Genomic DNA, 27195 nt, shown 5'->3' with positions numbered 1-27195 from the left:
GACTTGTAACACAGCTTTCAGTGGATGGAGAGGACAATCAAATTAGTATCATTCATGTCAGCCACATGCAGAGAAGGAGAAAACTCCCATGCTTTTTTTGCTGTCTTTTTCTTAGAAAATATGATGCAATAGAGAATTTCTCAGCAGCATGTCTTTCCCCATATCGTAAGACTGAGACTCATACTGCACTTGAGACAATATTTTGAACCTTACTGGTTTTGCTAAGCTGTAAGGGTAACTTAGAACATGTTGACGCAGATGGTTGCAGACAGACCAAACATTTTCTCTGTGCTTTTAAGTATCTGAACTATGAAAGAGGCCACATTTTAGCAGTTTGTGTGACAGAACAGATAAATTCACTAACATGACTTTTGGACTAGAGGTGACTTCTGTCCATCCAGATTAGATTAGATAGAAAATAAAAGACCTTTCTGTACCTGCATTGAGCAGATATATCCTAAGGCAGAAAGCTACCTCTATTAAAAACTACCTCTATTTATCCCCTGAACCAATTTCTAATTTGCAGCTAAAGCAACAAATTACTTACTCACAAAGCTGACTTTGCAGCCAAATATGTTCATTGATAACAGTAAGTGAACTGGTCTTTTCTTTGCGTCACAGTAGGAGAAACTAAGGATCAACTATTTTAACCTACCCTTGATAGCCTATTGAGTTTAAAGACATATAGACACCGGTGAGTCCTACTAACCAAAAACCATGGAGTTCATAGGACATTCACGCACCAAACATGACATTTGTATCTGAATAAGCACTTGAAAGATAACAACAAGCTCTGGAGACTGTTAGAGATTAGTGTAAGGAATAAGAAAGAAAGAAGGGATTCTAAAATAGATTGCAACAATGGCTGATTCTATTTACAAGTGAAAGAAAAACATTTCTGTAAGAGACGTCATTAATTCAAGATACAATCAGTGCATGATGTAGGAAAAGGAATAGAGTGTGTCCTTTCAAAGACTTTGATTTATGCAGCTCCCTGATTTTTAAAAAAAATTCCCACACATGTTTAGATAATCTCTCTGCATAGCTACTGCTTGACAGCTGTTCTGGACACAGAAATGCAAAGTGAATCCTTCATTTTGCCTTCTCTCCCCGCCCCAAGTTTCTGGTGGATTAATTCATTCTAAGCCTGGCCCTGGTCTGATCCATTGCTTCAGTTTGATCTCCCTTCTCTCCTTCCCTTCCAGCTAGAGTAACAACAACAACAACAAAAAAATCTTTGTAGTGAAGCTGCCCAGCAGAAAAAGCTCCAGGCAAGGAAGTTGGAGGGAAGATAATGGTCAGTGTCAAACCACTCTCAAAGTAATGGAAGGAGAGGGAAAGGGGAGTTTCAATCTCTCCTTGTAAAAGTTGTATTGATTCAATTCTGTCCTTTTAACTGAAATAGCTGGTTGCCTCCAGTGAAGCCAGCTTTATCTTCATTCTGCTCTGTTTTCTACTTATTGGAAAGTAGAGAATGGATGAATCAGAATAACATAGTCCCTAGTTTGGGACACAGGATAAAATCAGGTTTCTCTCTGTCCTGCCAATTGTTGAACACTGTAATGATACAGGTTAGGCTCAATGATGTCAAAGTTCTTTTCCAACCTAGTTAATATTATGATTCAGTTTATTCAGTAAAACTAAGCAGAGTGACTGTTTTCTCATGGAGATGAGGACAAGTCAGGCTCTTCTTCACCATAACTGCACTAAAATCAGTGGAACTGTAGCAAGTTAGCAACTAAGGGTTTGTCCTTTATCTGTCTTCTCTGCCCTGTAATAGTGAACATTAGGCATGCTGTTATTTCTTTCAGTGATATTTGCAGTATAAGTCATTGTATCAGGGATATTAAGACAAAGATGTTAAGGAATCAGCCTAATTATGGGAAGAGATTTGTTTCAGTATATGACCCATGACCTGCCCGCATGTGGTAGATGGGGAGGACTCATTGCTTATTTTGGCTTCCAGATCAACACTGGCAGTTTAAATGTGCTCCTCCTTGGATAAGGACAGAAAACCTTTCCTTGCATTCAGTAGGTGAACAACAAATCACTAGTTCTGAATACACTATAAAAATATTCCTTAACCATTTGGGGCAGAATTCTTGTTTAATGTAGTGGTGGTACCCAAACATGGAAAAGTTGATTAGCACATATCAGCCTCAGTGGAACTGGAAATCCCTCAAGTCACCAGTGTTACTCACACTACAATTATAAATAAATCAACTGTACCTTACAAAGTTTAATCTTTTTGCATTTAGGGATTGGTTTATGTTGCTAGGTATTTTTGAGTGAAATGATTATCATGTGAGGAAATGCCATGACACTAATGGGTGCATTAGAACAAAAAGGTGTGCGTCAATTGATAGATCATCTTGAACTTATTATTATTATTAAAATCAGTATAATTTGTACCAGGAGGATTTTTTAAAGTGGTTTAATAGAGCTGAAATCACATAAAACCTTTTCCCACAAACTTAATGGTAATACCAGTGAGAAATCAGGAGAAGGCTCTAACTCTACATATGCTAAAAAAAAAACCAATATTGCATTTCAATTTTTTTTCCTATTTGTTACCATAAGTAATATAGCTGAAACTAATCCATAACCACAATGATTTTTTTACATGTCACAACTGTTACACATCCAGAGTATTAAAAAACTCAAAAGTGAGCACTGCTATGAGGGGTAAATTACCCATTGTTTAGAATTGAAAAAGTAATTCCATAACCAATACATTATATAGTAACAAAGCAAATATATATTCTCACCACATACAGTTTGAAAGATGATTTATTTCAGTAGCTCAGTAACTATATAAGTGCTAAAGATTTCAAATTTTATCAGCACTCTGAACAATTTTATGAGGTGATTATGTGAATCTACATCCATCAAAGATCCTATTCTATGATCACACTTTGTGTGATTTTGACTGAAAGCAGTTACCCAGCAAAAAGGATTGGTTTGGACTGACATGAGCAAACATAATGACAAAAGCAAGTATTATTTGAGCAAGGGCTTCAGTGACTGAGTAAATATTTTGTGGAAAACTTGAAAAGTTGACAGCAAAAAATCTCCGTTATGACTGACCTGAAATAGCTTATTTCTATAAAACGTGAAAAAACCTCATTTTTTATAGAAATAAAAGTCCTAATAAATTAATGTGAAGCCCCCTTTGGAAGCAGACAAAATGATATGACCCATAAAGTAGAGAGCAGACAAGATTCTGAGCAAGCAACAGGAATTTTAAAGCATATATTAATGATATATATTTTAAATACACACATTTAATGTTGGCATCTATGCCTTTTTTTAAAAGATGTACAGCAGGCTTGATCCTAAAGCTCATCCTGTAATAACAGTGTATTGCATTTATCTGTGAAACAGACTTTTAAAACACAGATACTTATACAGAAGAAAACTCTAATTGCATCATAAATCAGAAGAGCAAAGCACTTTTTAAACATGAACTGAACTAAAATCTATCAAGTTCAGTAGCACTTAACAGCTTTCAAAGGCAACTAACAGGTGTTTTGTTCACTATTTTAGTCTTTTTTTAATGAATATCCTCTCACAGTTGTAAATTCATTGTAAAATAAAAATCTTATGCTAGCATCTACTTCTGTTTTCAATAACAAAGCAAAAGCAACAGAAGCAAACCAGGATTTTTAGTCTGTTACTTTCACTGTTTTCATTTCACAGCACTTATAGCTGATGCTCTCTATTTTAACAGATCAGACACCAAACCTACAAACAGCACGAACTGAGTTACCACTTTACCTTCTGAAAAATCAATCAGTCCCAGCAAATGAAGCAGCTTCAGAGATGCAAATATAATCACAACAATACCCACTGTTTGTAGTCCCTCCGACTCCCACTCGAGAGTCAACATTCTTCCAACAGGCAAATCATTCCAGTCTTCACACCGGTTTGCAATCAGAGGGAAATTAGAGGATTTTACCAAGAGTTTGCTTTGAAGAAATTTGTAGTAGTGTAAAGCACCACTACACCAAGCAGAGGCAGTTCAGCAGCCACTCTAGCTGAGATAAAATATTAGATAAAGCCCAGCATCTCGTGCTTCTCTGAGCATTTGCTTTCATCAGTAGCGAGTCCTCCTAGAAGGCTGAGGTGGACCACGAACCTCTGGGTATGACATTGTATCCGTGGAGCAGCGTTACTGAGAGCTGCTGGAGGAACATCTGTGCCGAGCAGGAGACTTGGCTGTGTCAGTGCCAAGAAGAAAAGCTCTCTGGAAACTTGCACGAGGGAGCACACTGCTCTCAGCACTTAGTGCTCCAGCGCTCCCAGACCCAGACGCTGCAATTCTGCCCAGCTCCACAGCCTTTCCCCAGCTTCTCTTAGCACTGTTTCTGTTAAGTTTCAGAAGTGACAGTTTGCTAAAGACAGACATCTGTTTTCACCTGCTAAATGCTGCATGTCAGAAAACTACCGCCCTCTGCATTAGAAAGAACAATGATCAGAGAAACGCTGCCCCTTCCTCTTCTTAAGTATCACCAGAGTCTAATTAAATCTTCACTGAAAGTGAGAATAGAAATTAAAGAAATACACATCAGCACGATCAGTACCGCCAGCTAGCAAAATATAGTGCTGTCAAGGAGACATGCACTGCCTCTAAACTCTGATCCATAGCCAGGAGGAATGTATTCTTTTTTGATTAAAAAACAAAACAGTGCTTTTCTGCCTCAGCACATGAACCTAAAAGTGCTGAACCCCAAACTCTGATATACATTAATGGGTATTAAGCATTTTCCTGGGAAGGCCTTACCTAGGCTGAACATGAGGGGAAAAGGATCCCAGCTGATTTATTAGATAGTTTGTATAAAATTAATAAACACAATTAGTTGTATAAAACTAATTGTATTTATTAATGTGATTACCAAGAGGATACTCAGTGTGAAGAATATGCTCTGAAGAATATTTATACAACACATGTATAACCAATACGAGGTTATGCCTAAATGCTTACCCTTGTGCATGTCCTAAGAATTTAAATAAATCCTGGCCATTGCTATACAAAGCACAACAATAAGGTGAAGGGAAGCCTCAGAAAAAAAATATTTTAGACATTTTTATAACTAAAATATATGTTCTAGCACTAAAAAAAAAAAAAAAATACATAAATGATGTCCAGTATTAACTACTCAGGTTGCTAAGCTCTTTTGACTAGAAAAAAAATTTTGCTAACTATCAAGAAGTTCAGGTATTTCTATTTTTGCCCAAAAAGCCATTATAACTTTAAATTAGCGTAGCAAGTCATAACATTAACAATCTATTGTTTATGGGCTACTATGTAGAGAAAGAAAAATGTAATCTATAATTTATTATCAGCTTTTTTTTGGTTTTCTTTGTAGGCTGTACACATTGAAGGACAGAACTCTAGAATCTATATATTTTTATTGATTCAAAAATGCATGTGTGTGCTTCAGTTAATTTTAGGTTATATCTAGTCAATATATAAGCAAGAATATTCTTTGATTTTACACTTCTGAGTATTTAATACTAGAATGTTGTGAGTTCTTTATTATTTATATATGCTCTCAGTCTGAGTGTCAGTTCACTTTCCCATTAACCTGTAAAGATAAAACAGTGTCATAAGAGGAATGCACAGTAAAAATAAATCAAACCAAATACACTATCTCACATTTGCACCTGCCAAATATGTCATTATTTTACCTCATATTCCATATTAATGATTCAATAAACTTTCCTGTTAAGTTCTTCTCCTCTTAAAAGACAAGTAACATTTTGCTTCCTCTTTAGAATTCCTAGGTACTCCATATAATATTCTCCTTTTAGGGCTCTGACATGTTAATCTTGACCTCATTCTCATCTCTGACTTCTATTTTTTACTTGAGGTTATTCCTACTTAGGCTTTTCTTTTTCTCAAATTTGTGTTCTTTTTCTTCAATGACAAAGCATGAACAAATGTTTATAATATTGCTGAAATAATAACCCTAATATAATGCCACACTCACACTACAGCAGTGAAAGAGGCCTTATTTATCTCTAATAAATGGTCTCAGGGAAATTATTAAAATGAAGAAATCAGTCAGTCCACATTCTCCTTTCAAGCAGTAGGTTCAGGCTACCTTGTGTTCTTGAGCTGCCCACTTTAGGAGCAGAGGCCCTTCTGCTCCACCACTGAAGGAGCCAACCCACTTACAAGTGAAAGCCACCCAGCAAGAAGTGGTCCCAGACACAGCCAAGGTTTTGTTTTCTGCTTTCACACAAGAAGAAAGGCCTGGACCTCTTAAATAAGATGAAGGGGAGAAAAATTATGAATTTGATGAGTTTTAGGGGCCAATTCTACCTGCACAGCAAATGAGTTACAGAAGAATGTTTAAAAAAAAAAAAAAAAGAAAGAAAAAAAGCTGAGAACATCCACTTGAATTAATGTAACTGATTACTGACTTCAGAGAATACCTCCTTAAAAAAAGAAATAGACTTTTCCTGTTGTTTCTCATGATCGTTCTCCAAGTTAGGGGAACCATCCATACACTGAATTTGTAAGTCTCCAAGCCTTAACCCTAGAAAGTAAAGCAGCAAGGATAAGAACAATGTAGAAAGAAGGAAGTGATACATGAAATCTTTCCTACAATATGCCATGCAACAGATTAAAACATCAATATTACTTAGAGATGTGAAGTCTTCTGGAAGAAGTTCAATTAAAAAATTCTATGCCCCAAAACATTTGAAAATTGAATCAATCTTGAATAAGGAGATAATAACATGCTGTTATATGTACAGCAACTCTTTGCATGCTTATCCTTCTAAATTCAAACTCCATTGCAATTTCTCTCACACACTTCTTTTTTTTCAATAATTTGAAAACAAATATTTGTCTGACACATTCTTATGTGGTGCTTGTATTGACTGTTCAAGCAAATTTTAAAAGTTGTTGAAAGAAAAAGAATTTTTACATAACATATCTTTCCTGGATACAAAATACACCATTTTTTACATAAAATTGAAAAAACAAATGAAACCAGGGGATAACATCTTATAATATCCAAGCACTGCTCTGGCTTGTTCTCTTTCCCTAAATCCAGCTTTCATTTTTGACTTTGCAAGTCATTCTGGTGGTGATTGAGCAATACATTTAAGTTTGCAGAAACTTCCTTGTGATTCTTCACTAGGTTGCACAGAGGGAAAAATAAAAGTACTAGAATTTGTTATGAAGCTATCCCATCTAAACATTGCATCTTCCACTGTCCTTAAATTCTTTTCCATTAATATTTGAGGCAGACAAGGATGGAGATGCAGTGGAGTAGCCCTGTATGTTAGAGAGAGTCTTGATTATCTAGAGTGCAATTACGGTGACAATAGGGTGGAGTGTTTATGGATGAGAATCAGGGGAAAAGCCAGGAGGGCAGATACCATGGTGGGAGTCTGCTACAGACCACCTTATCAGGACGAAGAGGCACACAAAATGTTCTGTAAGCTGGGAGAAGTATCATAATTGCTAGCCCTTGTTCTCATGGAGGACCTTAACTTGCCAGATGTCTCCTGGAAATACAACACAGCAGTGAGCAGACAGTCTAGACGGCTCCTGGCATGCGGCAGATAACTTCCTGACACAGCTGGTGAGGAAGCTGATGAGGGGAGATGTCCCACTGGACCTGCTGAGTAATGGGGTGCTTGTAGGCCATCTCAGGGACGGCAATTGTGAAATAGAAATTCTCATAAAACAATTTCAAAAATTGTGAAATTGTGAAATTCTCAGAAAACTCTGGAAGGACCTCAGCAGAAAGGCCATCTTGGACTTCTGGACAGACACTGGCTTGATAAGGTTGAGAAAATCCAGTTGGAGGCAGTCCTAGAGGGCAAAGGAGTCCAGGGAGGCTGGAAGTGCCCTAACGAAACATTATTACAGTCACAGAAACAGGCTGCTCCCTATGTGCTAAAAGATGAACTGAGGGGAAGACAATTGGCCTGGTTGAGCAGAGAGCTTCAGCTGGAACTCAGGACCCCTGCATAAAAACAATTACAAGTTTTTCTCTCCTAAGTAAATATTCAAGAGGGACCTGTGCTAAAGTGCTGTAGGAGACATACATTACCTGGAAGCACAGATCCCAAGTGAGTTTTGAGCTGGACACAGTAGATTATGTCTATACTAGTGGCACCTACAAGAATGATCCACTTCTGGAGTCCCAAACAATTTTTCCACAAACAATCCCAACTAATTACTGGTTAATCTAACCATTTTAAATAGAATAATTTGTGTGTGAAATGCAAATAATGTAAAAAGGACACCTTAAATAAGACAATGTGTTATGCACTAAGTGTATTTTGTAACTGATTGCTGTATCCTTGTAGAATACCATCAATTTTCCCTAAGAAAAAAACACTCAGAAATATTATTTGTAAAGCTAAGCTATAGGAAATTAAATTTCATTCATTTCAAAGTTGGCTAAGAACAGAGAAAATCTACCATTTAAAAACACACAATTCCATCTAATTTAACACATCAAAAGAAGTAGCAGATGCTTAATAATAACAACAGGATGCTAAGAATTGGACAACTACGGGATAAAACAATTTTAAATAATAGAAATATGTAAATAATACCTAAGTAAGAATTCCATTACTAGCATATAAGGATATAAAATTTCCCTACAACTTAATATGGTTACCTAGTCCTTTCAAAATTATCTGGTATTTTCACACTTCTTTTATACTAATCCCAGTCAGCACCTGGTTTTGGATTACACCTCATTGTAATTAGCACAGTAAAATGACATGTATTTTCTTTTAATTTCCTTAATTTTCTTCAATAACTTTTTTTTTAATGTTTGGAAGAAATTTTTACTGGAAATTATAAATTCATGTTTTCAAATTTCTTTTGGCTCTTATAGACAACCTACCTGATCCCTAATACATTGAAGTGTTTAATGTCTTTTCACTGTATTTTCTTTTTAACATCTGCTTGTAAACAGTATCAGTCTTTTCAGAGTTTTCTCTTTATATTGAGAATGACTTTCATTTCTGTGCAGACATTCTGGATTTGCAATTGTCTAATGTACAGTGGGGCTGACCAAAACTGAACCATTTTCAAGGCAAGGATGTATTACTCTTCATTAATTGACTTGAATTTTACTGCCTTCCTAGGTGTTAAAATCTGCACAGTGTTACAATTAATGTGTGTGTGTGTGTGTGTGTGTGTGTGTTTGTCTTAATTGGCTGGGAGTAACAGCTCATTAGACTCTATTCAATATTTTCCCCCAACGTATCTGAAAAGGGAAACTGTGGATGACTTAGAAATAGAAACAAAATTTGGAAGTATTAATTAGCTGCCCTTCTTTCTGTACTCTCTTCTTCCAGAGGGACATGTGAGGCAGCCAGAAGAGAATGAAATAGTCAAATAAACACAGAAAGGGCACCTACAAAAGAGGTCAGATAAATGGCATATCTTCAGCTTCTTGTTCATACCAAATGTGAGCTTATTAGGAAAGTTATCTGGTGGGTAATGTACTTAATCCCCCTATTAGTTAGCCAGTGAGAAATTCACTCACAGGCAATAAACTGCAGTTTTCTACACAGAAAATTTCTATCTTTGATCTGCAGAAGAAAACTATGTCTACTACAAAGCATTTCAAGAACCAGGAGAAGAAATTAATTTACACATATCTTTTCAAGAATTAGTCTCAGGGTAAAATAATTTTGAGTGTAACACCTCCTTTGTAGGCTGCTACAGCTAATCACAGAACATCATGTAACTTCCATAAAATGTTTAGGAAAATGAAGCTAATGTATGGAATCACATTGTTCATCTCACCAGTGCTGCAGCTGCTTAAGAGCCCAATAGTGCACTAGCAGATTACTTACCCAGACAGAATTGCAGGGAAACATTTGCTAGCTAGAAGAGAAAGGTAGAGTGTAATCATGCAAGATTAAATTTGTCAGGCTTCATATATCATCTTTAATATTTACACTAAGTGCCCTAGATCGTTAATGACTGTAAGTGAATAGAGGCTGAGAAAGGAAAAATTCAACATCTGTACAAGCAAGATAAATTTCACTGGTTTGTAATCAAGGAAGAAAATATGATATCCAAGCTTCTAAAGGCTTGGTCTCAGAAGTAAATTACACTAATATAATATTGTAGTTATAGCTGTATAAAGGTTCTAGGCTATGGCATGGGATTTCATTTCTTTTTTCTGCTCTTCATTTTCACCTTATGACTCTCACTTGCTTCTAAGCTTTTGTTCTTGCTTTGATCTATATCAAAGGACTGCTGCCATTACTGATCTGAAAACAGGAGCTGAAAGGAATCCCACAAGAAAACCATTGCCAGCTCCTGTCATAAAATAACACAGGTGGATTTATTTGTCAAAAAATCTAATTGATACAGCATTTTATACAAATATGTATTAAATACTTAGTGTACAAGGGGTTTGTAAATTAAATGGAATGTCCATGGGAGCAACAGTAGCATTTTAATTTATTAAGCTTCAGCAAAGGATTACAGAGCAGCTATATGTTTCCTAAATGAGGTTAAATTACATTTAGTAATAGTCAGTAATCAAATTCTGGTTTGTTTTATTGCAAAGCCCACTGGCTTGTTTGACAAATGAAATTACCTTTAAATTATGCAACTGTGTCTTCAGCCTACAGACGTGGGTTTTTTTTTAATATTAAATCATAATTGCTGCAGTGGGAATGACCACTACCAAATTTCTAAGCACAAATGCAGATCTACGCAGGAGAAGTGCAGTATAATGGAACTACTAGGGGCCAATCACACCCAACTACTTTGTTTAGCTACAGAGACCCACCTTCCTCTGAGATATGCTTTTCTTGCTTATAAGAAAACACAATTTTTTTGCCTGTACAACCTTTGTCTTCTTCAGTCTTTTCACATTTGGAACAAATATGGTAATGTCTGACTTGTTGAGTTTCTTCTTTCACTAGTATTTTTGTAATTATACATTGAAGCAAGAGGATGCCATTATCAATCACTTCATTCATGTAAATAAAAAACCTACTGGGAGGCAAACAGATCAAGCTGGTAGAAATGATAGAACAGAGTAGCAGCATTCACAGCTTCCTATTCAGTCACTTTCTGTTAGCCAAATTATGACTATATCCACTCACATTTGCCCATACATCTAGAAAGCTATGTATTTATGGGCTGTGCAGTTAGATGACCTCAGATGAGTTCCTAAAGAAAGGGAAGGTGTTTCCTGTGGTGATGAATGAGAAAATAAATGAACGATGTATGCCAGTAATAAAAGCTGATCTTCTAGTAACAAATAGGAATATTCATCACCAAGCCTTGAACCCAGTTATCAATTTAAAATTGTCAGCCTATCCTCTGCAACATCTCTGTTTCAAAACAAATGTTTCTGGCTCTCTGTGGTTCAATGAATGGTTAGCAACTAAACCAAAGGGGAAAAAAATGTATTACTAATCACAACCACAAGAACATTACGATCGTGCAGCTGGTTTTTGTATTGCACCTTCCTCTGATACAAAATAACCCATGCACAATAAATGTTCTATTTCTCTCCTTGGCTTTTCCAAAGGTGAAGCACTGTATTTCACCATAGCAACCAGAAAGTATTATAAATTAAGGCTGAAGAGGCTGACATATTTCTACATTTGATGCACTTGTTAAAAAAATGAGTGTATTTGTCCTGTAAAGATGAGCTATTACATGTATGTAGCACATTAAAGAAATGGCTGTAATCCTGATTTAGTCCCTTACCTCTACATAGTTAGATTTGTACTAGAGATGAAATATGCACAGGTTTGACTACAGCTCTGCAACATGTGGCTACCATTCCAAATTATGCAATATTCAGAATTATATCACCATATCACCTTGTGAGAGACAGGAATATTAATGGTTAATGACCTTTTACAAAAAGAGCAGAGTGCTTTGCTGACCATGTGAAAGCAACCGTCTAGGTGCAGAGGGGGTGCACACCCCCCACAGGAGGATGGTCATGACAAACTGACCTTTGTTAGCAACAGCTGGGTTATGAGCCAGACATGGGAAAAGGTCAATGAGAAGAAGATCCTGCAAGGCAAGTTAGTGCTTTTTATCATGTTGGTGTCCTCCCTTTCACAAATGACTCAGAAGTGAAAACTCCTTTCCAGGGAAGTACCAGGACATTAACACTTAGACCTGAGGGTATTCATCCTTTCTGATGGGGTATAGCTGGCTCAGCCATGCAGACATGGAAGCTGTCCTGTCTTCGAAGGTGTCATAAACCATCAGCGACACCCAAAGTGCCCTGTGATCCACAGTGTTACATCACACAGTGCAAAACATTCCCACCTGACACTGAGTGTACATTAACCCACTCAAATTTGTGTTTTGCAGGCTTCCCCATCCCCAGTGGATCAAGACTTGGACCATCACTTCAACCAACAGACACCAAAATTGCAACAATCAAATCTCAGTCACAGATCCATGTATGGTAATATCTGTCTACTCTTATCCTTTCTTTCTTTTTGCTTCTATATTTTCTTAAACTTCATTTTTAAGATTTTATATTACTATTACTACTATAACCAAAATGGCTACATAGCTGCTTTCCTTTGCAGCCAAATTGTTCTAAAAGAAACCCTACATACATTTATTTATAAATACAAATATATATATATATCTATTCAGTTTTGTTTCACTCTAACAAATCCCAAGAGATCTATTAACAAGAACACAGTGGCTCACAGCCCTATTCCAATGCAAGAACCTACAATGATATTTGAGGAGCCATAGAATACAATGGAAATTTTTCTGCTACAGCAATTTTGCTGTTCTGGCAAACTGGAAAGCAGCTTTAGGATAAAACCAAACCCTGAAAGGAGCAATGAGCTTACAATGACTTATCACTTAAGTAAGTTAAAGGAAGATTGCAGATATTCCCTGAGGAAACATTATAATGCCCAACTAAGCACAGCATCATGAGGCTCCTGTAGATACTGAAATGAGGAAAGCAACAAAATACAGAAACACACAATCTTGAACCTTCAACAAAACTTCAGACACCACTTTTGATTGTGTTATGCTGTTGCAGGGACCAAATTTCTCTTTAGTAGCTTTGCAGGGTTACCACACCTAATATACAATCCATGATTATAGCTTAGGTAGGCCGATATTCCACTGTGTTCAGCAAATTTGTGGGTCAATGAGAAATTCATTTCCACATGCTTCTTGACATGCACATGGCGATATCCAAATACCATAAACGAGATGCCTTTATGTCTTCCTCCTGATAAACAAACATGATTTGGAACTGGCTGGATTTCTAATCCATTCTCTGTCATTTTTAATATGAAGAGTATTTTTACTGTCATTAATACTTCAGGAATCATTCCCCCCCAGTAATCATCTGCGCACCAGGCTATGAATTTTAATTCTTTTAATCTCCTTAGAAGTAATTTCCCTAGCTTCTAAATACATTGCTCTTTTCTGAACTCATTCTAATTAGGCAAAATAGTTATATAGAAAAAAATTAGTAACTAGTTTTTAGGTATTCAATTAGTGATGAACAACATTCTATAATGACAGGCCAACCATAGCCTTAGCATTTCATTAAAAACCTCTCCTCATGAAAATAATATGAATTGTTTAAAAACATTATCTCTTGTTTATCCCTCAAAAGCAAATAAACTTGGGCATCCCTTCACTTTCAGAAGCTGGAATTTCAGTTGAGGTACCCCTAGGAGTGTGCCCAGACCTCAGCCCATTCCCTCACTGCAACTGGTGTTTGTTTTGGGTAATGTACATTTTCAAACTTATCCTTTGCTAATAGGACAGTGACACATGCTGTCTTTCACTGAAGCACACTGAGAATAATTAGGCTGCTCTGAAGCTGCTTGAATGGGTCTGAGAGTTTGCTGCCCTGTCCCTAGCATGTTGTCACTTCTGTGCTTGCTTTGGTGCTTATCTGATACTGTGTGTGCTTTCAAGGATAATCTTAAATTAGACAAAATACAAATGAACAAAAAAACCCTAAACAAACAAAAATCAGAGCTTTTGTCCTCAAAATACCTTGCAAGCAGTGCTCATTTCACTTCTGAGTACTGATCTCATGGTTGTAGCAATGCTACAACCAAGACTGGCAATGACATGCAGGCTCAGAACAAAAGCCAGACTCTAATGGTCAAAGACCAAGAAAGTTGCAAATGAATCCTGGGTGGGTTTTAAGTGACATAATCAGCACAAAGATATTACCAGAAGTAGCCAAAACTTGCTGTCGCACCAGATGTGTGCAAAGAGACGCAGAAGCCAAGCAGCAGCAGCGTTTCCTACTGTGTGGGACTCAGTGAGATACACAGCCCCTGAGCTCACATGCAGCAGCAAAAAACACAGTCCAGTCCAACTCTGCGTGTTTAACGTGGTTTATGATTAAGTCTGATTTACACTTCTTAACATAAGTATACAGGACATGCTTACTGAACTAGTACCTCTGAAAGATATTCCTTTGATTTTCTGATCTGGATCCCAGCTGAAGGAATAAGTTAATGTTATATGGTGTTGTCATGGTTTGACGCTGGCGTAATGCCAGCGCCCCCATGAAAATGCACCTTCCCAAATAAATGCTGTGAGATGCGATCAGGAACAGAGCAGAGCAGGCCCAAGCTTAATAACAAAGGGAAAAAACTTTATTAAACTACTACTATAAAAGACACACACACTAAATCCAGGATGAAGACCCTCCAAAACACTCCTCCTCCCCCCACCCAATTTCCAACAAACCACAGTGAGACACCACCCGGGATTCCTGATCAAGTTGCTACCCTTCAGATAATCAATACTCAGTCCATCAAGGGAGAAAGGAGTCTCTCCTGTACCACAGACCCCCCCCAGGAAACACAACTGCCACCCTTCTGTGTTTCCATGTCACACATGGCACCGCCTGGAGAAAATCTGCCAGTGTGACACTCTCCATTCCATGTCACAGTGCTCTCACCACCATACATGGACAGACTGCTCATAGGGCTCCTTTAAGGATGCTTTGCCAAGGACCAAAAGAAACAACAGTTCAGTTTGTCATTTTGGGACTACAGTCCCCCCCATTTTCTCCCTCCCCTGGGGCCAAGGGTCCCAAGAACAGAGATCATCTTCTTCCTTAAGACAGAGGGTATCATCACACCCTCCTCAACTCTTCTTTGTTCACTCAATTCCTGTGCTGGTAGTCGCTGAAGCAGATCTCTTTGCTCACCATTGCATCCTCCTAAAAATGCAGTCTCTGTTGCAGGAGAATTTGGTCCAGTCTATGGCTAATAAGAAAAGTCCAGCCAAAAGCCACTCCATCATCTCCTCCCACCCAAAAATAATTCCTCCTTCTAACATCTCAGATCCCAGACTGTCTCTCTTCTACTTCAAATCGAGTAGTAATATTTTACAAAGCCTTCATTTCCCAGGAAAGGGTTAAAAGTCTCGGACTCCCCGGACAGCTGAAATCTCTGCCCAGAACTCCAACTCCCATGGCTGGGCACTTTCCCCCTCCCCTTCTCCTTCTCCTCTGCCAGCAAATTCCAGGTGCTGTCAGGCTCTCTGTCTCTTTCTCTCTGGCGGAGGAGGGGGGGAGGGGGGTGGGGAACAAAGGAATCTGTTTCTCTCCACCCTTCCAGCCCCTGGCTGTCCTCAGGGGGCCTGCCCAGTTCCAGTCCTTCAGCCCCTGGCCTACCTCAGGCCACATGGCTTCCACTTCCCCACCCAGCCTGAGGCTGGGCAGGGGAGAGTCTGCACTCTCCAATACCCGAACCAAAGAGAGAGTTCCCCTGGGAGTTCTTGCTTTTAACCCCCTCTGTTCTCAGAGGTGTGTCCATGCCTTCAGTGGTCAGTCCAAATGCCAATATCCAACCCCGACCACTGACTGATTTGACTACCAACTTCCTGAGAAAATTCACTTCCTTGTCAAACCATGACAGGTGTTCAGCCAATTGGTAAATTCCCTTGGTGAATTCAAATCTAGTGAATTACACCATCTAACTCACCAAAACAGATACATGAGGTAACTGCTCTGAGTCACAAACCAACAGAATGCTCTGGCTGTCTGGCTCCCTGACTGCCAGAAGATTGTTTTCTTTCACTTTTAATTGTTTGGGGGAAAGGGAATGCAACTGCAATAAAGGTTAAGCAACACTTGCTGCCTTATTTGTTGAATTGAGTTTCTCTTTTAGCAGAGTGAGGGAATTACTGATCCCCAAAGAAGTTTCTCACTGGTATCAAGAACTATACATTTTTTTATTGTAGCTGGAGAAAAAGAAGTTAAAATAGTTAAACAATTTTAATAAATACAGTAATTTCTCCCCATCCCAAATTCCACTATACAATAGATTGTATTGGAAGATATGCTCTATGGACAATTAAGTTTTAATAAAACATATTTCTCAAGATTTTCCTCAAAAAAAATCCTTCATTCAAGATACTGTCTTTTTTTCTCCAAGGTACTATTTAAACAGGGTATCTCTGAATGAGGTATGGGATGACAAAAACTAAGTTAGTTTTATATTCTTCAGGGACATATAGCAGCAAAAGACCACTTGAAAAAAGCAAAACACAGAAGTAAAGGAACAGTCACAACCTCAGCCTCTCTGCAACTGTCAATCTCCAGTGAAAACAAAATTAACATACTCTAGGCATGAAGGAATGGTGTTCAGCTCACTTCTTCATTTCTAAACTTCCTAGTGGTTAAATCAGTATATTTCAGAATATGCCTTGTGCTGACGAGCAGTAAGAGTGAGTAGAAATTCTCAGACAAAATTTGATAGGACAGAAAATTTTATCCCACTTCTGGAAGAGGAAAAGAGTCATGGACATGCTCAAGAGTATTAGATTCAGCTGCCAGACCCCAGCTGCATCTCTATCCACAGTCTTGATTTGTTCAATGATCTCTGCAATACAGCTTTCCTGAAGCAAAGAAAGAAAAGGCAGGTACCACCACACATTAATGTCTAATGCTTTTGGGCTATCTGTAGCATTTTACAGCAAAAGCTGTTTTGTAAAGAAAAAATAGATTTAAATGAGACACGTGGTCCCAGACATAGTTGCACATTTCTCTATGCACATTTGTCAAGTGTCTTCCCCAGACAGGAACTGGTGCTGGTGCTCAAGGCCAGGTAACTGGGGAAGGAGAACTGCTTGAGAAACTGTGACTGCTCATGAGGATGTTTAAGATCTGGAAGAAATTACACTCTTTCTCTCAGCAGTTACATTTACACAGACACAGGTACTCATGCTCTCATTCAAGGCTACATTGTAATTAAAAAAAAATACATCTTCTACAAAAAAGTTTACACATAGAGTACATGTAAATATCTTCTACTTCATAATAACCTTTAAAATAGAAACAAATATGTCACAAATGTTTGAGAAAGGAGATCTAAGCCCTATTAAACAACTATGCTTATAAGGTAAATACTTGACACAACCAGCAGTCTGTTTGTACATACTATAACAGACAGAAGCCAATAAACACACTTTTCATTTTTGGAATGCTGGTCAACTGCAGAATAAATACCAAAGAAGATTTATATTGCTATTGCACTGCAATAGCTTGAGAACTTAGGTCTATAAAATATTACACCACTTTCATCAGTCTGCCATCTTTTATCTGCTATTTGCTTTTCCTTCAGAACTAAAAACAGCTGTTTCCATACAGCTATAATCATTCTAGCTGTGCATCCAGGACTCTATAAAAGTTACTACCTACATCTGTTAAATCTCTTTATATTGCCCCCCAAGTTGCAACTGAATAGCAAATACCAATGATTCTAAATTTAATGGCACAGATACCTTCATTGTGTTTGCTCTTTCTTCCTTCTACCACCACTCTTTTTTTTATCTGTTTGCAGATCACAATCCCCCCCAGTTAAAGTCTTTTTATGCTAATAGTTAAAAACAGTTTGGTTTCCAATTCTGTACATTTTGTACATCCTACCCTTTTCAATAGTCCTTTCCTCATTTATCAGTAGCTGCAGTGATGGACAGTTGATGAAACTCTCTACGTAAAAGAACTTAAATTAAAATAGAAGTCCTTTCTTCTTAGTTACCAGAGTTACTAAGTTTTGTCTCTAGACAATTAGCCTACAAATCCCCCAAATGTAATACTTAGTCTGCTTAAATCTGCATGTACCTATTGGAGCATACATAAATCCAATATTGAGTCAGCAATGTTTACTAGCACTGCAGCGAACCCTAAACTTACAAGCACTGCACTATCCTCTTCCAGTGATGTGCTATTGCTATTCTTCTGAATTAACTTTGACTCCAGAAAGTACCACTTGCCAGTGTGGAGTATCGACCCTCCTATAATGGAGAGTTATAAAGTTATAGGGGACTTCTTATAAAGTTGTTTTTTTCCTTAAGGTGTCTTAGCAACAAAGAAGAATCAATCTGGCTAAAAAGACAGACAAAATCTGGTTTCTCAGCCATTCTTTGTCACTGCCTTGGTTGGTGTTCATAGCTTTGCACAGTGAAGACTGCAGCACTAAGTTTAAAATACTTCAAATAGAACTAGTAGAAGAAAGTAAGGTTTCTCTTTACTTGGAAGGTGAAACAGCTTTAATGAAGTTAAAAAAGATGCTGAGGCCTTATTCTAATCTAGCTTGTTTCAGATTAATAAAGCAAAGTAAGCAAAACTCAGGTGTGGTTTTACATCTTATTCTGTACATGTTAATCTCTGCTAAGATAGCTGCAGTGCAGTTGTGGCACAGTATTATGCCATTGTGTCAAGGCTAATTATGTTCTTTCCAGTTCATATACTCTGCTAGGTAAGTACTGCAACAGCAAAGAAGTTTTGTTTGGTACCTTATTAGCCACCTGCTAATAAGGAAACTAGGTCTATATGTAGCAAGCTGTTGCGCTGAATACCAGTTCTGACAATGGTATTTCTGCTACTAATCACAAAGATAACAGGAAAAAGAATAACTGCTTTTTTGTCTTATTCTTGCATACAGAACATCACAATGAGGATCCTTTGATGCTATACTGTTTCAAGCATTAAATACAGATTAGGAAATACCAGCTTGTATTGCTAATACATGGGCAGAGTGAACCAGGCAGTCAGTAATAGCTGACTGAAGACCATTGGAAAATGCAAAAAGTAAAAAAAGAAAAATACAAGCTCTTCTCCTTGAGATTTGTCACTTTCCCCAGAGCATTTACTATTCCACTGGGGATGGGAACTGCTTTTCTCCCTTAACAGAAGCAGTGGGAAATGAGTGGTATCTGGACTTGGGCAATTTCACCCTCCCATCAAGTACAATTTTGGTGGGTCACTGATTTCTTACTGGCCCTCCTAGAAGAAAAAAATAAAAAAGAAAGCTTAAATTTACCAGGCTATTTTTTATATCAATATTTGTTAATATTGATATACTCTCTGCCTTTTACTTCAACTAAGTAGAGTTTGATCCAACTTTATACTAATGCAAGGCCTTCAACTTCCAACCAAGAACAGTCTTGCAGACGTCTGGGCACAGCTGCTGATATACACAAAAGCTCATTCAAAAGACAATTGTCCAATCAGCTAGAATTTTTAGTCATTAATATCCAATCTCCTAGCACATTTAGGATGCATCCTGGCATGTTTTATTAGGCTATTATTTCTTTTTCTAGTACGGTTATTTAAGTACAGAATGCAGCATGGTCAATATAGTAGGAAAGATTATTTTCTATAATGGCTTAGTGGCTTTCTTTCATACACTCTTTCTTCCATTCCAGCAAGTATATTGCCAAAATGCCTTAAATTTTATGAGGCATTTAACTAAACAAATGTAGAACAGAAACTTGATCATGGTGTTGTGAAGAGAAAACCTGCCCTGACCACTCACTTTACAAATACTGAACCGACCTGGGACTGTGCAAAGCTTCAAATACTCTTTTCCATTTCTCTATATTCTTATTACTAACATAACTGAAGAGCAGTAACCCCAGCTGTTTTAGCAGCAGCATATCCACACTTAAACAAATGCATTCTTTTCTGCTGCTGCATTATACTAACGATTTTCATAAATAATCATACATTTCTTTATTTCACTGTCTTATGCAGTAGGAAAAATCATCTTAAGAAAAATAAATATATTTTAAATTATGCATTACTTCTATACATTCCCACTGCATCTTTATATCAAAACCAATTGCCAATGAATGAAATATCCCTGAGAACATGTAATATATTTTATCAATAAAAACATCACAGTAATTAATAAATTCTATTTGAAAGGTTTTTTCTGCTGTTTAGCTGCATTTTATAATTCACTTCTTACAAGAGTTGACTGGTATCTTGCTGTAAGCTGACATGTGAACATTCATAACTCTTTTTTATTCCTGTTTCAGACATATCCTGCCTGTGTGGATCATCCTTGTTCTGCTAAGTTTCATGCTGGGTAACAGTGGCAGAGAGGCAGGATCATTGCTATTGGTGCCCTCTTGAAAGCAGGTATGTTATGTTTGACCTGTCATTCTCTAGAAAAATCAAAGCTTTCAAACACTGCTTTTTGCTCAGAGCCCGTTCCACTGTTCTCTTCATGACCATGTCATTTTAAACCTCATGACTTCTCTGCTCAATTGCCTCAAAATTGGAGACAGCACTAAGATATGTTTAGGATGATAAATGAGACATGACAGAGAAGACCAAAAAGTTATTCTGATTTAAAGTGTAAAAAGTGTGAGCAATCCAACTCTGGGAGCATTTATTTCCCTATTTTATTTTTCTGAATATCTCAAAGAAAATCTTCAAAGTGTATGAATTCCTGGACATCAGTAGGCATCAGAAATAACTTTGCTATTGCTTCAATTGAATTATGTTTTCACCTACTGCAGTTAAAGATTGTGCCATCTACACATAGCTTAAGAAAACACATGCTTATATGGGCTGTATGAATTAGTTTTTGATTATTAATGAAAGCTTAGTGTCTAATTAATTTAAATACTATGAATTTGTAATCTAATTTATATCTCCAGATATCAACTAACCTGAAATAAATTGTAACCATAATAACATCTAAATTAATTAATATGATGTTAATGTGTTATTAATGATTCAAATGACAATGCTGAAATGTTTCAGCTGTCTCTTAAACGATCTTTTGGCTGTTACTGTTAATTACTTATTAATATTCTAATAAAAAATAAACTATCCTTATTCATCAACTACATAATTTATGAGGCCTATTTCCTAATGAAACTTTATGTTCACCCTGAACTTTTGCTATGCCCACTATGGTATTCATCTTAAATTCAAATTCTCATATGAGATAAGAATAGTTTCCTCCCAGTAAATTGCATAATTCATATACTTTTAAAAGAAACTTATAAATAGAAATTACCTGACTGACCAGAGAACATCTATAATAGATGTGTTGACATTTTAGCAAGAAATACAAGATTTACGATATACAGACAGAGTTGGTAGAGAGGACTGTCAGCTCTGTAAAAACATGGAAACTATTTTTTTCCCACTGGAACAAGAGAAAAACATGTGCACACATCTCTATTCTGGGTTATGAGTTCCTTCAGTAATCAATTCAATTACAATGTTTTCTAATGGTGTATCTTTGGTTAATATTACTCAGAAGTGTAGCGATTTGAAACAGCAATTCTTATTTAAACAAAAAGATGAACTTTTTTCAAAGAAAACATTACTGAAATGCTGTTAAATTTATTCTTGCAATCCAGTAGCACCCTCTCAATGTTCTCTGAGAGGAGATGCATTAAATTTCATATCAGCATTTTGCTGAGGGAAGGTGAAAAGAAAATTTGCTGTTGAAAAGAGCTGCAGGTAGAGTACCATAGCTTGTGAATAGGGATCTGCAGCACTGGTTGGTGTGGGAACTGTGACGAAGTTTCTCAGAGGAAAAAGCAGTATCTAAAAAGTTTATATTGTTTACTAGTACTTCAATAAGCAAAAGAAAGAAACTTAAAAATATCATGAATAATGATACTGAAAGTTGCAGATAAATCTGAACATATTAGTACCTTTGAATTTTATTGCCCATATAAACTAACTTGCCTCAAAGGAAAAGCATAGCATATGAGCCTGACACAAGAGTAGGAATAATTTTAAGAAATCACAACGATGTGTTATTATCACAACTGACTTGATAGTATGAGAAAAAAAAGGAGACAGCTTTAGTGGCTGCAATAGGATCTTCTTACTGATGTAAAAGAAACACCTAACCTTCAGCATGACAAGGTGTTAATGAAGACCACAAATCTCTCTTGATCTTTATGACATACCAGGAGACTCATAAATCCATGTCAAAACCCTAGACTGTCTCATCAGTGAAGCCCAATGATAAGCAAGGTATCAAAGTATACTTCATAACTCTCCTTCTGATACTTACTCTGATAAAAAAAAAGCCAGTCAGGATCCAATTAACCCTATTTATTAGTAAAATAATTATAAAGAGTAAATCTGGGGACTTTCTGGCAGGAAGAAGCCATGCACCTTGAAAGAGCTATACAGACACAAGCAAAAGTTAAAGGATTGTTTCCACGACTTCAAGTAATTGGCAGCTGCTTTGAGTGACTCCAATAATGTATAAGGCACCAGGAGTATCTTTGTCTTCATAGAGGATGGAAAAAGTCAGTCAATAAAATTTCCTTTAACTGGGTATCACAGTAGTCAAACAGTCTAGCTGAAAATCATGATAATACACTATGTGCATTGCTTTTATTTCTACATTGTTTTTCTTTCACCATGATATAGAGGGGAAATCCTGCTGAAAAGCCAAGACAAAATATCTATCGATCAAAATGTACAATACATTTAGTGAAAGTGCATTATACTCCTACGTGTTCAATACTCATTCATAAATAAAATAGTTGTAGTTTGAGTTACTTTAATGGAGTGCATCATGACTTAATTTTCTCAAGGCAATGGCTGTTTTTGCTACATATCTAGCTTCTGCTGGAATATGAACTAAAAGAAGTTTTCAAACCTGCCATCTGTCCTTTGACCTTACAAATTTCCCACTGTTTGCCTGTTTTCCTTGTTGAAACTTATCAGTTCCCTTTGAAGGTGCCACTGCAGGAGCCACAGCAGGACAGGAGCATCACCACCTGAGGCCACTCCTGTCAGCCACTAAGGCCTTTTGCACAGTTATGGGTGTGAAACCCAGCATCCTGCAGAGTTCTGTCACATGCTACAGAATCAGCTCCTGGCTTACCACCTTTATGAAAGCAGCTCATCCCTTTCAATCCCTGATGCTTATTTGAACTTCCATTTCATACTGCCAAAACTGCTTCCTCCCACCCCACTTATTTTTTAGGGGGAAAAAAAAAAAAAAAGAAAGAAAAAAGTGAGCACTTTCTGGCAAGCCCATCAGCTCACTTTTGCAAAACCAGAGAATGATGAAGAATGAAAGATTTAGTCCATTAATGGAAAGTAGTTAAGAAGCAACACTTCCTACAGTCACAGACCAGCTTTATTTTTCTGTAAGAAGTATGAGATATGAGGTTACATGCCCTGAAAACATTTAAGGAAAATGGAGGCTTAAAAGCACACATAGAGTTTCTTGCTGTTACAATACAGGGGTGAGATTTTGGAGCATTAATCCTACATCAAATCTCTTTATACTGGTATTTTAGACCATAGAAATTTACACTTGTAAATTCATTAACACCCCCAGGAGATGCTAGCTCACTTTGAACAAAGTCAATTTCCCAAGGAAACCCCAAAACACTCCATATCAAATCCACCTCATTATGAATAGATGCCTGTGATATAACACCATTCTCTCCTCTCTGCAGTTCATTGGTATTCTCTACCACCCACAGACCACTCTTCCTGCTCTCTTGATCAAGCAAAGCTGCTTCTGCCTATTCCTGCTGTCAAACACGGCTCTTGAACCTGCACTCAGTCAAACCAAAGCACACTAACAGCTTGCATACACTCAGCTTGCAGGAATGCATGCTGACACGCTTCAAAACACATCTTACATTGCCCAAGGAGGGAGGAAGGGTTATTAAATACAGTTTCTGAACAGTCTCTGTCCACACCAGCTCTTAGGCTACAAAAGCTTTCCTAATGCCAAGGGTGGTATGAAGACAGTGGGGCTGTTATGAGCAGCCCTGATCACCCAGAAGAAACACCAGCAGAGAGCACAGGTGACACCAAGGGGTGCTGGTAATGGTTGGATGTTGGAGGTCAGCTTCTGCTACAGAATTAAGGGCAGCATCCAGTGCCATTGATCTCAAAAAGTGCTGGTTGCTAAATTAACAGCCAAACTTGAAAAGAGCAAGTATGTTTTGCTATTTTCCTACAACCGCACACAAAATCCTCTTCTAAATGAATACAAAAGAATTAATTAATGATGGAATTCATTTTACCCAGTGAAAAGCAGAATCCTCTCTCACATTAAGAGTATGAACATAATTAAGTTTAAACAGAACTTTCAAAATTCATTCTTATGAAACAAGACACTATAAATTATGTTGGCTGTTGTGAAGAATGGAAATATGTTTCTACTTTGTACTAGCAAAATGAGTCTAGATTCTATTAGAAGTTTGCATGTTGTGAAAATATTAAGAAATACACCAGTTCCCCACCAGTTTAGGGGTCTCCACTGAGCTCACTCCTGTTTATCAGTACCTTGTATTAGAGGACCCAACACTGGATGCAGCACTCTAGATACAGCGTAGTGAAGGTAACAGTTCCTCAGTCTACTTAATGGCTGTGACCCTTCCTGTGAATGCTCCCAGCCCAGACTTACTCAAGACAGTAATGAACCAGTGAGCACACTCAGCTTGCTGTATACCAGGACCCCCAGATGCTCTCCAGCAGAGCTGCCCCCAACAGAGCTGTTCCACATATTCCTTCCGAAGTGCAGGATTTGACATTTTTCTTTATTGCATTCCATGACACTGGCCCATTCCTCCAACCTGTGTAGGTCTCTCTGGAGAGTGGCTCTCCCAGTTTTGGCATCACCTGCAATCCTGTTGGGAGCACATGTCTTTGCAGGTTATTGATAGAACTGTGAAACAGGACAGGCTTCAGGAGAGATTTTTGACTCCTCTTGTCATCAGCCTCCAGGAAGAACACAACCCATTATCCACTAAGCCTAGTGATCCAAATAGGCTTTTTGTTTATCCAGCTCACTCTCCACCAAACTGTGATTTCCTTGACACAATATTTCAAGTGCAAGCACACTTTCAGATACAGTTAACTACAGACAGAAAGGAGCAGAAAGAGCAGAAAGGAGCAGAAAGAGCTGCTGAATTCTGTGCCTGGCTGCATTGTTAGAAGTTTAACTGCAACTTGGACAGTGTCACAGGGATGCATTACTGCCTGAAGAGCTGCAGGATCATGGGTTTATCTGAATAATATGACAAAGTACTTCAGTAGAAAGTGCAGCCTTCTAAAGTTTCTAAGATCCATTAAAAGCTGTGCTTTTCTGCAGTCTACATAATAAGATAGGTCCTAGTCCAAGATTTTTGTTAGGAAAAAACCTTCTAATTTTCAAAGAAATTCACAATCACTCTTTTTTAAAAATTAGAACTCTCTTATTGACATGTTTTACAACAATCTTTAGAGATCAGCTAGATTACAGGAGTATAAAAGAGTAGTGGGACCTAATGTTTCATTATACTTAAAGTACTTCTTTTCAAGATACATGAACAGAATAATTTCCATTCCACAGAGTAGTACAATGAAGTAATTTTCTGCTGAGTAAATTAAGTATGTGACTGAAACCCTCAAATATTAAAAAGAATCATGATCAAAACAGACCAAATCAAAAGCACGTATTAATGAGACAAGATATTGATCTATTTGGAAATGCTACAAAAGATGCTAGCTAATTATATTTAATCCAAAATTTTAAAGCTAATCACAAAAGCAAAGAAGTTCTTATCAATTCATGTAAAGATGACACTAACTGCCACTCCCACAAATCAGCTGTAGTTGATAAAAAACTATTAAATTTATGTTAGAAAATTAAAAGTATAGCAAAGAATATAATTTTTACTTGTTAAAGACATATTACCTAAAATAATTTTCTGGTTCTAACTTGTTTTAAACTTTGTTTGCCATCCAATGTGGAAAAAAATCTCTCCTATTCACTACCGTTAGAGGTTCTGTTGGTGACTCATAGCCCCTTCTTGTCACTGCTCTAGTTTAAGAAAAAGAAAATTTAAAAATGAGTTTATTTCTTCCTTTGTTATTTTCCCAAGCTTAGTCCTTCCTCTGAAGTACCAAAGGAGTCTTTGTCTATGAATTTTTAACACATCAATCTTCTCTGACAGCATTTTTTTCTGTCTGCTTTTGCTTTTAGTTTATTGACTCTTCTCAGAATCTCAGGAACAATATGTTGAATGTGATGTCATGGACCGGTAGCTTTCTGTTCCACTTTTTTCCCTACAAATTTTCACATTATTTCCATAAAGCCTGCTTAACACTGCAGTGCTTATCTATTAACTGCAGGATGTGTGCGGTTACACGCACATTTCTAACAAGTGATGCAGAAGCACCTGGTTTGGCTATTGCTAAGGAAAAAGAGTACAGAGCATGGTAACTCGTTCTATGTTACATTCCTCCAGAAACACCTTCAGAGAAATAGCCAAGCTGGCTTTTAGAATGCACAGGGGTTTCCAACAAGATTGTCTGTTTGGGCAAGAAATACACTCCAAATATTCTAGTTGTGTTGTTCTGCTCTGTTAATTCTTAGTCCACTGCGAATATTACATGAATAAGAAAAATGGGCACAGATTCTGTAACACTGATTAACTGAATAAAGTCAACTCCTTTTATTGATTATTTAGATTCATTGATTTTCAGAGTGTTAGTCAAGAGAAGATTGTGCCTCAGTCTTTTCCTCATTTTTGTCTTTCCAGCGAACACATAGTGAAACAGAGCATGGAGTACAGACTCCAGTAAAAAAGTAGGATTTACTTTTCTAAGTGGCTCAGCTGGTCATAGTTTCAGAAACTATAAATAATACCACAAAAGAATCAAATCTACAGATCCCCAAAGGCCATTTACATGTGAGCATTACCCATATAATGGGACATTTAAATAGAGTGTAGACTAGCTTTTCTCCCTTAAGACTTCAAGATGTAAGATGCAAGACTGCAATTAAGACTAAAAAGTGAAACAATCCAAAAACCATTTTAACATTTAAACATTGCAAAGTCTTAATGCAATTGATCCAAATTTTGAGCTAAGAATAAAATGGCAAAAGTCATCAGACAAATACAAACATATAAAAATTCATATC

General features: G+C 37.2%; 1 protein-coding gene and 1 long non-coding RNA gene across 11 annotated transcripts in view; one reads left to right on the top strand and one right to left on the bottom strand.

Annotated features, from left to right (window-relative positions):
- KCNIP4 (potassium voltage-gated channel interacting protein 4) overlaps positions 1–27195 on the bottom strand; it is a 385279-nt gene that overhangs the window by 84471 nt on the left and 273613 nt on the right. Inside the window, exon 1 of one of the 9 annotated variants that reach the window (XM_053941140.1) lies at positions 3778–4170. The exons of 7 other annotated variants lie outside the window; for them this stretch is intronic. In XM_053941140.1, the coding sequence (XP_053797115.1) occupies positions 3778–3889 (112 nt within the window). In that variant the 5' untranslated portion in view covers positions 3890–4170. Of the gene's footprint in view, positions 1–3777; positions 4171–27195 lie in introns of those variants that run through there. One more of the 9 variants, XM_053941134.1, reaches the window with a different exon arrangement.
- The window catches only part of LOC128787170 (uncharacterized), a 53234-nt gene that overhangs the window by 19743 nt on the left and 6296 nt on the right, over positions 1–27195 (top strand). The window contains exons 3-4 of one of the 2 annotated variants that reach the window (XR_008430594.1): positions 12347–12438; positions 20315–20417. This is a non-coding gene — a long non-coding RNA (uncharacterized LOC128787170). Of the gene's footprint in view, positions 1–12346; positions 12444–20314; positions 20418–27195 lie in introns of both variants that reach the window. The other variant, XR_008430593.1, reaches the window with a different exon arrangement.

This window comes from Vidua chalybeata, chromosome 4 (genome assembly GCF_026979565.1).
Source record: "Vidua chalybeata isolate OUT-0048 chromosome 4, bVidCha1 merged haplotype, whole genome shotgun sequence".
NCBI classification, from domain to species: domain Eukaryota; kingdom Metazoa; phylum Chordata; class Aves; order Passeriformes; family Viduidae; genus Vidua; species Vidua chalybeata.
This window is presented reverse-complemented; position numbering and strand designations above follow the sequence as displayed.